This window comes from Dama dama, chromosome 23, assembly GCF_033118175.1.
Source record: "Dama dama isolate Ldn47 chromosome 23, ASM3311817v1, whole genome shotgun sequence".
Classification (NCBI taxonomy): Eukaryota; Metazoa; Chordata; class Mammalia; order Artiodactyla; family Cervidae; genus Dama; species Dama dama.
In genome coordinates this window covers 61,411,742-61,424,617 of record NC_083703.1, presented here as the reverse complement: position 1 = coordinate 61,424,617, position 12,876 = coordinate 61,411,742, and the positions used below count along the sequence as shown (strand labels likewise).

General features: G+C 39.0%; 1 protein-coding gene across 5 annotated transcripts in view; it reads right to left on the bottom strand.

The window, feature by feature from the left end:
* TPX2 (TPX2 microtubule nucleation factor) overlaps positions 1-12,876 on the bottom strand; it is a 52,332-nt gene that overhangs the window by 9,562 nt on the left and 29,894 nt on the right. For all 5 annotated transcript variants that reach the window (XM_061127014.1, XM_061127016.1, XM_061127012.1 and 2 more), the window contains 6 exons: positions 12,542-12,713; positions 10,510-10,648; positions 9,578-9,794; positions 3,202-3,297; positions 1,394-1,570; positions 611-757 (listed from right to left, as the gene is read on the bottom strand). In XM_061127014.1, coding sequence (XP_060982997.1) covers positions 611-757; positions 1,394-1,570; positions 3,202-3,297; positions 9,578-9,794; positions 10,510-10,648; positions 12,542-12,713 — 948 coding nt within the window. The remainder of the gene's footprint in view (positions 1-610; positions 758-1,393; positions 1,571-3,201; positions 3,298-9,577; positions 9,795-10,509; positions 10,649-12,541; positions 12,714-12,876) is intronic.

The window sequence follows — 12,876 nt, the reverse complement described above, 5'->3', positions numbered from 1 at the left end:
AAACTTAGGGATTCAGGAGATTTTTTTCCAGACAAGGCAGAATTAGATCCCAACTAAACCAGCCAACAACCAATTAACTGTTTTAAATCACCTATCATCTATAAAGAGCAAATAGCATACTATGTTGAGAAAAAATATTCTATTGAGAATCTATTCTCACCACAGTTTCTTATCAAAGCACCAACAGAAAAAAGTGAATATTTAATGAACAAGTCTAATAGATGAAATAGATGAGATCTTTAAGAATCTCCTGTCACAAAAAGTCTATCAGCTCTCACATTCTCCAGATGATCACTTACAAACTTAAGCTTGCAGACCAAATCCAGCTTGCAATGTCTTTTTATACAGCCCTTAGGCTAAAGATGGTTTTTATATTTTTAAAGGGTTGAAACATACAACATGTGACAGAGACCATATGTAATCTATACAATCTATAATACTTAATATTTGGTGTTTTATAGAAAAAGTTTTCTGACCTCTGACTACAGTGAGAGTCCCTAAAACAATCCAGTGTGTTAGTTCCCAGATGAAGCCTGGTGTAGCGGGTCTACCTACTGTAACAAACCAACAGTCAAGCAATTCACATTTTAGCTGCTCTCCCCATCCCCACCTGGTGCTTCCAAGTCTGTGCCTTCAGGGCACCTCTTCTGTCTGTCTCCAAGCAGAATGGCTCAACCTGGGTAGTATTCTTCACCTTCTTTTCTGGCAGGTTAATGGTGTCAAAGTGAGGCAAAGGATGTGCCTTGAACTTGGGCACCTAATAGAAAAGAAAATGTAAGATTTAAGATAAGGCCTTTCTAGTCAGAAAGCCACAGCTGCTCCAGAATATTTGGATGAATGTGAAAAATATGAAAGGCAAGTTTTCAAACCAGCATGGTACAGAAAACTAATAGGCTCAAAAGGAAATCAAGGTTTTCCTCCCAATTTTGCCAATAACTATCAGCATGATCATGGGCAAGTCACTTAACTTCCTTGTGCTTAACTTCCAGAACGGTTATTTAAATTACTTGCCCTATTTATACTTCATAAGGTTCTTAGAGGAATCAAAGGAAATTAGTGATTATACGTTAAAAGTACAACATAAGGAACTTCCCTCGTGGTCCAGTGGTTAAGAACTGCCTTCCAATGCAGGAAACACAGGGAACTAACATGTCATGGGGCAACTAGAGAGCCCACATGCTCTGGAGCACATGAACCACAACTAGAGCCTATGTGTTGCGATGAAGATCCTGCAAGGTGCAACTAAGACTTGATGCAGCCAAATAAATCCAGTTTTTAAAAAGTGCAAGATAAAAAAAAATGAATAAAACAAAAGGTGCAAGATAAAAGATTACCTTTGAGAGATTAAAGACTAGTATTAATATTATGCTACTTATAGAAATGGAACACCTACCTCTCCTTTCTGGAGTTCTTTTATTTTCTTCTCTTTCTGTAACTGACGTTCTTTGTCTCGGGAATCAAAAGAAAAAGGGCATACTTCCACAGTTCTTCCCACTGGGATCTGGGGCTTAAAAGGCATTCCAAAATATGGCACAGGTTGAGCTCTTATCACTACTGGCTCCTCCTCTTCCTAAGGGAAAACATTGCAGTTTAGAGACAAGACTTCTCATTCTCTCGCCTCCTCTGAATGTGAAGTTAGAAGACAATATATGAAAGAAGTCATATGAAAGAAGGCAAGTCACAACCTCTCAAGTGTCTTAGCTTTCTTTTCTATCAAAGAGGGATACCTACCAACTCACCAACCTACATTTATTAACTCACAGGGGTGAGTGAGATCAACGTGAAAGCATTTGATAAATTAACACAATTACTTCTAAAAGATCTTAAAATTTTTCACAGGAAGGTTGAAAAAATTAAATGAACTCAAACAGTGTGAGTAAAATGAACAACAGAAGAAAAGTACTAACCAAGCATATACCTTGGCCTCTTCTTTGACCCAGCCTCTAGACTCCACCAAAACATGTGACTGGGAATATTTCCAGTTGCCAAACCCAGAATAGGACCAAGTAAGTTGACTGGGTTCAAGCTGGTAACATAAGATTACTGTGTATTCTAGTTTCAGATGAATCTATAAAAAGGTTTATGCTTGAGATATGCTATAAAATTACCCTAACTCTGGATATTTATAGATAAAAAGGGAGATGTAACAAGAAACTAGCCTGATCAATGACAGTTTATATATTCCAACTTCATGAACCATCACCACATAGTCACCTCTTTAACCCTTGGGTCAATGGAGATAGGACAAGGCAGATGTAACTACTTTGTGTGAATTTTAAAAATCCTTCACCGAATGATGACAATAGTAGGCAAAATAGAGTATAGGTCTTAAAAAAAAGACTTATTTTCCAATTCAATGGAAACAATCCTAAGTCGTTACGACCAGTTACGACTGAAAGCCAAAATGACTCATCATTGTCATTCAGTTGCTAAGCCATGTCCAACTCTGAGACCCCATGGACTGCAGCACACCAGGCTTCCCTGTCCTTCACTGTGCCCCAGAGTTTGCTTAGATTCATGTCCACTGAGTTGGTGATGCCGTCCAACCATATCATCCTCTGTTGCCCCATTCTCCTCCTGCCCTCAATCTCCCAGCATCAGGGTTTTGTCCAATGTATCAGCTCTTTGTATCAGATGGCCAAAGTATCAGAGTTTCCACTTCAGCATCAGTGCTTCCAATGAATATTCAGGGTTGATTTCCTTTAGGACTGACTGGCTTGAACTCCTTGCCGTCTAAGGGACTTTTAAGAGTCTTCTCCAGCACCATAATTCTAAAGCATCAATTCTTCGGCACTCAGCTTTCTTTATGGTCCAACTCTCACATCCATATGTGACTACTGGAAAAACCATAGCTTTGACTAGACAGACTTTTGTTGGCAAAGAGCTTCATACACTTACTACTTTGTTCTTGGAAGAGCAAAAATAGATGATCAATCATACATACCTATTGTTAAGACAACTCCAGGCAAGAATGACTGCCTTTGAACTCCTCTCTGTTTAAGAAAGAGTAATGCTTAGATTTGGAGACAGGCATGGTAACCCTCTCCAGTATTCTTGCCTGGAGAAACCCATGAACAGAGGAGCCTAGTGGGCTACAGTCCATAGGACTGCAGAGTCGGACACAACTGAAGTGACTTAGCATGCACGCAGTGCTTAAATTGATTATGCAGAAGGAGTAAAGATCCCATCCTAGGGAATCACCTCATCTTCTTTGGTGGGCATTCTGATTCTGTTCTTCAGAGCAAAGGCTGGTGACTTTGGAACAGTGATTGGAAGCTCTTTCTTTTCAGGAACACCCTGAAGGGAGTAAGCAATTCAATTAGATATCCCAGAGCAATCTCAACTAGGTTATGTGATGAAATTAATACTTTTCTTAGAACTTCATGTATCAGAAATCAAACAAGGCTAGTTGTTATTTATCCACCTAACACAGGTATGTATTAGTACTCCCAAAGGTGGATTAACATGACAGAGATCAGCAAAAAACATAGTTTGAGTTGTATATTCAATAAAAAATGAAACTCATCAAAATCTTTTTTGGTATTCTTGAAAAACACCACAAAATAAACTAACATCAATATTTTATTGTTTCTCTCCCTTTTATACCCCAATCCCTTAAAAACAAAATCAAAAAGGATTTCCAAATGTTAACTAGGGACAGAATATGGTTCATTCTCCTAAACCTATTTCACATACAGCTCTACAATAAGAACTTATATTTTAAAATGTTACCCTCAAAAGGTGAATGGAAAAAAGCACTGGGCAAGGTCTAGCTTAATTTCCTTTTGCCAAATAACTGGACAAAGAGCAAGAAGTTACCAAAGATACACAAGAGGCTTAATCTCAACAATTTTAGAAACTATAATCAGGCATTTTTCACCTAAAAGATTGAGTAATACACTTTAAAGACTGATTAATACCAGTGTTGGTTGGCATGTGATGAGAAGTGGGCAGTCACATACAGCTGGGAGAGGTACAGGACACAAGCTGGTACAATCTTTAGGAATTAGCTATTAAACCTTTAAATGGTCATACTCTTTCATCCAGTATTATACCCTAACATTTGATCTCTAGTTTAGTTTTTAGCTATATTTCAATATAACATTTTTAAAAAGAATAAAAACAACTGGTTAAATCCTTTCTTAAATTGTGGTGCATATCCACACACTAGAATATTATACAGTCATCAAAAAGAATAAAACAAATCTTTATTACTGACACAGAACAGTATTTATAATATTGAGAGAGGGACAAGTGGCTGAAACAAAAAATATTTTGTGTTTTTAAAATGTACATGTAGAAAGACAAATATATGCTATCACTCATATGTGGAATCAAAATTTTTTAAATAATATAAATGAACTTATTCACAAAACAGAAACAGACTCAGATCTCAAAAATAAACTTGTGGTTATCAAAGGGGAAACAGGGGCAGAGGGGTGGGGGGTGGGCAGGGATAAATTAGGAGCTTGGGATTAACACATACACTACTATATATAAAACAGAAAATCAACAAGGACCTACCATATAGCACAGAGAACTCTACTCAATATTCTAAAATAACCTATATGGGAAAAGAATCTGAAAAAAATTGACTATATGTAGATAACAGAATCACTTTGCTGTATATCTGAAACTAACACACTGTAAATCAACTATACTCCAAAAAAATTTTAAGACGTCAAATTAAAAGATACCTGCATATACACTACAAATAAAACAAAAAATATATATAATTAATCTAAGCATAGAAAATAAAATATGAAAAGAATACCAAACTGTCAACTCTTACATCTCTTTGAGAGCAGATTAAAAGAGGCTTTTAATCTCTATATTCCTTAATTCTTATACATTCAACTCCTTGGAAGATTTTCCTGCTTTGTGATTCCAAAACACTGCCAACATTTCAAATCCTTTCTGACTGAATTACGTGTATCATACTATGCACGTGATTCAAAACTAATGTATTTTAGAAAGCTGTTCCATAAGTATTTTCTAACTCTGCTAGAGTTTACCCTCTATCATGAATCTGGCGATCTCTAGGGCTGTTGTTCTGCATAAAGTGTATGACCAGATCAATTTTTAAAATATCTTAAAGACATCCTCAGTAACTCCTTATCTGTTACACTCACATCCATATGCTTCCCCCATCAGCTCTCTATTCCACTTCTCTAACTCTTCACTGTTATGCCATAGGCCACACTATCTATTGCCTGTACCATTCCACTAGCCCACTAACAGCTTTCAGCGTCTCATCTCATTCTTCGAGTCCATCTTCTTATACAGTCAAAAGATCTGATCATGTTACTTCCTGATTTAAAATTCTTTAATGGCTCCTAATGTCTACTTACAACAGTATAACATATTCCTTAGCATGAAGGACAAGGTGCTTCATAATTTGGTACCCTGCCTGACTCTCCAGGCATGTCTCCTGTCCCTCTTTAGGCACCACCTTCCAGCCACAATGAACTACTGGCAACTGCCAAAATTTAACACTGGTTCTCATACCACTCCAGTATTCTTGCCTGGAAAATCCCATGGACAGAGGAGCTTGGTGGGCTACAGTCCACGGGGTTGCAAAGAGTCGGACACGACTGAGCGACTTAACTTTCAACTTTCTAACTTTATGTCCTCTCTGAAATGCTCCAGCTGCTGGGAAGTATCTAATCTTTCTTTTCAAGCCTCCACTAAAGCATCTCCTCTCTTATAAAACCCTTCAATAGATCACTCCCTGAACCTACTGACGCCACTCTCCCTTGTACATAGTCTATTATGGTACATAAAAAAAACTTCATTGCAGGACTTCCCTGGTCGTCCAGTGGTTGAGAATCCACCTGCCAATGCAGAGGACACAGGTTTGATCTGGGATGATCCCACATGCCACTGGGTAACTAAGCCTATAGGTCACAACTAGTGATGAACCGGAGCTCCCTAGAGCCTGTGCACCACTAGAGAAGAGCCCCCATTCACATCAACTAGAGAAAGCCTGTGCACAGCAACAATAAATAAATTTGTTTTAAAAAACCCCTTCATTGCACTTGTTGATTTAAGATATTCATCTCCTCCTGCTATGAGTGCTTTGAGAGTAGGGACTGTTATTCCATCAATCCCTAATACCTAACAGATCTTGGCTGGTGTAAGGCATTCAGTAAATGTTTGTTGAACGAATACTGTAAGCATGAATAACAGAATTTATACCTTGGACTTGAAGACTCTTGGACTCTTATACCTTGGGAGACACGTCTTAATCCCAACAATGCTGCAACTGCTCCAAACATGTTTGGAATGTCTTTCTTGGAGTGGCCTTCAAAGCCAGTTTTAGGGCCAGCCAAGGCAGTTGCTCACTCTTTAGTTTTAACTAAGCAATACTGTTTCCAGCTCTATTATTTTGGACTACTCTGGAGTTTTAGTTCTGAATGACTTTAGACCAACTCCTAAAAGCTAATTAATCTTTAAAGTATCAAGACCTGGTATTGTTGAAGAGATCCAAAAAACTGCCACAACATCCAAGACAAGTGGCTTTTCCAAAGTGGTTTGTACACTATCAATCTTTGGAAAGAATACATACTCTCTCAAGGTGACTACTGTAAAGGGGAGCTTCAATCTGCTGTGAAAAGTTGTCACACACTTTCCAAAGAAAATCAGAATCACTAGTATAGTATAATTTAATACAGAACTTATAACCAGACTGACAAAAGTGTATGAAATGGGTTTTCATCTAATGCTTACCAGAAAAGAACAAAAATCTGTTGTTCTACATCCTGGACAGGTGGACACCAGCCTGGAGCTTGAACACAGCCAGGACAGGTGGAAATGGAAAGAACACTGAACAAGAAGTCAGAGGTCTGTTCTAGCCCAGCTTTCATTCCAATCTGTAGAATGTGTCCTTGGTTTTTTTTTTCTTTTCATAAAAATAATTGAAATAAATATCTGAGAACTCATTTAGTTCTAAAATAATTCCTCATTTCCTACTTTTCCCCTCTGTCTGCATCCTCCCAGCAGAGAGATGTGCATTTAAAAAGAAATCTCGAACAAGTAAGCCAGGAAAGAGATATTTATATGAGTGGGATCAATCCTCATATTACTTAGGGGAGAAGGAAAGGTGATTTATGAAAATCAACTTTGCAGCAACTATTTATCCATACCCCATCTCCACTGCAATCAAAGCCAATAGGGGGCTCATTCAGAAATAGAGATAAAGAAACTGGGTTTCTAGAAACAGGGAAAGCTTCTTGTTTTACTGTATTAAATTGTTTTTAGTTATAAGCTCCCTGCGGGTAGAGATACTGCCATTTGCATTCCTTTGCATTCTCTACAGCACCTACAAGAAGTAGTAATTGTTCAGGGAACATATGCTGATTAGTATTACTGTCCTTATTTATCTATATGCCAATCTGCTCTTTCAGACTGTGAAAGCTTTGAGGATGAAGGCTGTGTCTGATTTCATTCGATTCCCAGTGTCTAACACAGGCTGATGGATTTCAGCTTGTATTGTCTCTTACAGAGTTGTTCAATACCCCAGTGCCTATGCTATGCGTAGATGCTGGGGAAGCGGGAGTGAACGATACAGATAGACATGGTCCTTGCTATCTGGGAGCTCACATTCTAGTGGAGGAGAGAAAAGACAATGAAAAAGTAATAAACCAAGTATTTCTTGATTTTCACAAGTGCTCTGAAGAAACTCAACAGAATATGGAGCTGAAGGGATGGGGAAGCTCTGATAAGAAGCTGAGGGAGGGTATTTCTAAAGAGGTGATAAATGGGTATAAGTGGGCAACGTGGATGGATAAAAGAAACATTTAGGAAAAGCAGCCCGGGATGGGATGTAAAGGGTGAGCATGTTTCCCTAAGGCAGATATACCCCATGTGCCCTGGGACAAGTTATCAGGCCTGTCCCAGAGCAATTAGGAAATTACCATGAAGCAATGTTATCTCAGGGACCATGAAAAAAAAATTTTTTTAAGCCTGCTGGTCTCCCCAAGTCCCTAAAATATCACTGCTAAAATTACTCACTGGCCTCACTGATACCATATCCACCTCTGTGGAGCCCCAACTCCCCACTAGATGTCGGCACCAAGTTCACATTTCACACCCCGGAGCTCAAGGCTTTCATCACTCCACCTTGGCCCAAGAGCCCTTTTCTCATCCCTGCCTCAAGGCCCACTGCTGCCCAAGCCCATCTCTCATCATCCCCGTTGTCTCCTTGCCACCTATCAACAAGTGGGAGAGCACAAGAAACACTCTAAGGACACAAGGAAAGAGAGCTTCAGCATCGAGGGGACACAGATGGAGACAAACAGTGGCAGACAGACAGCTGCACCCAGGCTCTGGAGGCATGTTCTTCTGCTTTAAATAAGAGTCCAGCAACAAAATTTAAGACAGCTTACTTCAGTTCTGCCACCAACTTTTAAAAATGTTCCTATGGGCAAGCCACGTTCTTCCTTCAAAGAAAGCCCCCCTTTTCTAAAAAATGAAGAGAGTAGAAGGAATAAATATATCTATGACTCCTTCAATGCTTTGTTTTCTCTAGAATCCAAAAGTTGAAGTCCCTGGAAATTTCAGTAGGGAAAGAGCTGAAAACAAACTCAAAACTGCACTTGCCAGAATAAACAATGATAACAGCACTGTGAGGTAGAGAAACACAGTGTTTAAGGAGATGACAGGTTCAAATCCTGGTTCTGCATACTAGACACCTCTTAGCATCTCTTTGCTAATCTGAAAAGTAGGGACAAAAACAGAACCTATTTCCTAAGAGTTGTTATGAGAAATCAATAAGACAAATCTGCGTAAAACGCTGCACCATGTAAGCATGCAACAGTTATTATTATTAACAACACGACTGCTTACTCTGTGTCAGACACTAAGGTCTTCATCCGGGCTCTCTAATCTATGCTGCACCTGACAAATCAAAACTCCAGGGGTGGGGCCCAGGAATCTGTTTATGTAACAAAATCCCAGAGGACTCTGAGGCCCAGTTGATTTGGCAATGACTACCCTACAGCATACCATATCAGTTCAGTAGCTTCTTATTCACCTAGTGTTTTGCTGATCCGTTTATCCAGAACTCACAACGCATTACCCAGTACAACACTACTCTATGATCTCACTTAACTAACTCCTAATGAACTCTAGTTACCCTTCCCCACTTACCACTTCACCACAACATTTCCAAATTACAACAAACTGCCAAACCAATTTCCTCAATCAGTGTTTCTAAAAATGGAGTTCAGGTAATACTGGTGATATTTAGGTAGGATGTAGATAGTTTTTTAAAAAATAATCACACATTTTCCTAAGAACCTTTCATTTTAAAAGTTACTTTCTATTTTAATACAAGAGCATGGACCTTTGAACTATATTACCTAAATTCATATCCCAGCTCTGTCATTGGCTACTTTATGATACTATACTGGACTTTCGGTTTCCTAAGATCAAAATCCACCTCTGACATGTCTCTTTCTCACCCAGAACTCCTAATATGATGTCCTGATCACAGTATCCAAACATGTGTGATTGGGTAGATATGTGGTTGTGAGCATGACACTTCTACCAGCTCGCAGGGCTTCACCACTCTTACCACAACATCTTCCAAGATCTTAGTAGGGCAGGGCCTGGAATGAAATTCATAATGTTCCTCTTCCAATTTCTTCTTTGACTCCCGCTCCTGGATCCTTTTCTCAATTTCTAAATCAAAGCCAACAGGCTGAGTAGGTGGCTTCACAGGTGGTTTCTTAGGCAAAATGGGCCCACCTTCAAGAATTCTGGGATCAAGTTCCTGTGCTTTGAATTTGTATCTGTAAGGTGACAGTTTAAGTGATAACCATACAAAAAAAATTTTTTTTAATAAAATGAAAACTAAACAACAAAGTAGGCCAAAACCAGGAAAAAAAAAAGTAATCATTAAGATTATCCATCACCCCTTCCTTCTTCCTTCCCCACAGAAAAAAAAAAAAAAAAAAAGATTATCCATCATGTGCAACAAAATTCAACTCTCTCCATAGCCATTATCCCTGCCTCGAGAGCAAAGAAAAAACAAGACAGTCTAACATCCCCACCACTGTAAAGACTGGGGTTTCTCTTGTACTTCTTTTGAGAAAAGAAACTCCCCCTTCCCAAAAGAAGTACTAGAAGGGAGAAAAAAGGCTACAGGAGACAACCCCCAGACTTAACTCACATTAAATTCCAGTTCTCTCCACTGGTAACAGTTGTAACCACCCCTTGGGTAGCCATAAAAGGGTGAGATTTACCTAAACCTCAAAGGCCACTCTTTACTGGAATCGTAAATTCTCCCACCCCAACCTTTGATTATTTTTTTTTAACCAGTTTACACTCCAGGACAGCTCCCTACTCCCACTTTCAATCCTTTCATCACAGAGGCAAGGCACAGCCTGTGGCTCAAATACCATAATTCCCAAGGCAAGAAAAACAGTAACTGCCCCCCTTACAGAAGTGAAAAGGAAGCAGGCAGGTTCTTGGAACTCTTCCTCAAATACTGCCAGTGGAACTTACTGTTGCTGCTTCTCAAGCTCCTCAGCTTCCAGATCTGCTGCACTTTTGCAGGTCACAGGCCGTGTACGATGTTTGGTTTGCAGCACTGGAGTCTGTGGGTCTCTGCATATTCTGACCACAGATTTGGAGGGTAATGGCACTGTAAACCAAGATCACAGACATTTACCTAGCTAAGACCCTGTTTACCTGTAGATGTTGACTCAGCTAGGCAACCCAGAGATGCTAAGCCACAGAGTGGCTGGCCCCTCACACTCAGCTCAGCTCACATCAAGTCAGTCTGACAAACATTCACTATCACTCTTTACTGAGAGGTGATGATAAACTGTGGGAACTCTGCTATCAACTTCTGCATCTAAAATCCCTTTGTGTCTAATGGATTTCTTATCACTGCAGAGGCCTGCACTTCCTTTCAACTGACAGTGCCAACTATTCTGCATGTTATTAACATATAAGATTTAGGCATTTTAAAAAATGTAATAATTTCCAATATTATGAACTTCTTAAAAGCATCTATATCAAAACATCAAGACTATCCCCCACAGAAAGTCAAACGGAAAAAGTAAAAAAAGAAAAGAAAAAAAAGCTATGTCAAAGCATCAATATTAAGATCATCATCACCATTCACAGAAAATACTATTTACCTGGCCAGAAGCAACCTTGTCAATTTTCATAATTACCCAGAATGAATTTTCTAATTTAGGCCTTACTACCTAACAATTGGAGATGGAATCCAAATCTACTTATTTTAGAAATAAGCCAGGCTTCAAGTATACATATAACTATTATTGAGCTATAATAGTCCAAAGTTATAAATAAAAATTACTTCTGACTGGAAGTAAAACTCAAGGACCTACATCTCAAAGGAAGAAAAATTGCAGAAAATAATTTTTCTTTCTATTTGCTAGGACCAAGATTCTAAGCAGAATACCAGACTCTAAGAGTCATCTATATTTGGAAAGTCATGGTTAATACTTACATTTCCATTAGAATAAAAAAGACTATTTTCATGATATAAAATTTGACAAATGGCTACTAGAACATAATAACATTAGGAAATGCTGTCCTTACAGGAACTAACTCATCTGTTACCTACAATAGCACTAAACAGTGCCTAGGCAAAGGCAGGAAAAATTTAGACACCTTCAAAGTCAAACAACCAGATTTTGCTTTATCCAGAATACTACCCTGCACTGTTGACAATTAGTTTACACCACACCTCCAATCCTCAAACTTCTTTTAGGAGTTATTTTCATAAAGATAGACATTGTTAGATTAGCTTCCTCTCATCTGTTCACCACCAAATCTACAAATTAAGCAACATTTGCACTCACTGCTCTCTTCTACTCCCCTTTCAAAGAACAATCACCCCACCCATGCTAGGTATCCTTCTCCTCTTACCTGCACAGGGTCTTAACCATTGGTTAACTTTTTTCTCTCCTGTATTTCCATGCCTGGACTTCTCAGCACACAGACCTGCTCTCCCTATCTCACACTTCCTTTGATTCTTACATTTACATACACATTCACAGCACTCACGATAATCTGTGATGACCTGTTTATCTCACTGAATTACAAACTTGATGTTGAGTAGCACCAAGTCTGTTTTGCTCACTTCTATACTGCCTACATCACACAGAGTGTCTGCTTCGTAGTAGTCAACATTTATTGAATCGATGAACAAAAAGCACACAACATTAAGTGAATAGAAAGCTTTCATTTTCTGTAGATAAGTGTGCACCTGGACACATGGCAAAGATAATGGTGATGTGTCATGACATCTCATGTTACCTTAATTCCCCTCAGCCAGTTACTGACCGGGAGGATCAAGGTGGTTGATGAGTGTAAGGGGACAGACAGCTAGGTGTTTTGAGAAATGTTCAGCTATGGGTACATTTGTTGTCTGCATACAACATATGCCATGCTTTAGTCCAAAAACTAGGATTTCAACTAAAGACAAATTTGTACCTAAGATGCAAGCAAAGGGAATTCTAGGGGAGGCTCCAGCCAGGCATGATACTAGAAAGAAACTTACTAATATCATCCTTCCTGTTCCTCAGGTGGTATCTGGTAGGAGTTCGTTTATGGAATGCTTCCACCTGCTGTGCAAGAGGAACATATGTAGAAGCTGTCTCATCAAATGTTCTTTTCTTTCCTTGTGACAGATTGAAAGGCATAACAACGGTGCATCCCTTAGTCACTCGGGCCTGAAAAGAAAGAATTCATTCCCTAAATGAAATGTTATGGAAGAGCTCAGATCCACCACAAGCCTCAGACTCAGCAGAGGATCAAAAGGAAAAGAATCCATGGAAAGCCAAGATTCTTCTTCTTAAGTTGTCGGTCCTTGAGCATGGGTTATAATCTGTATAC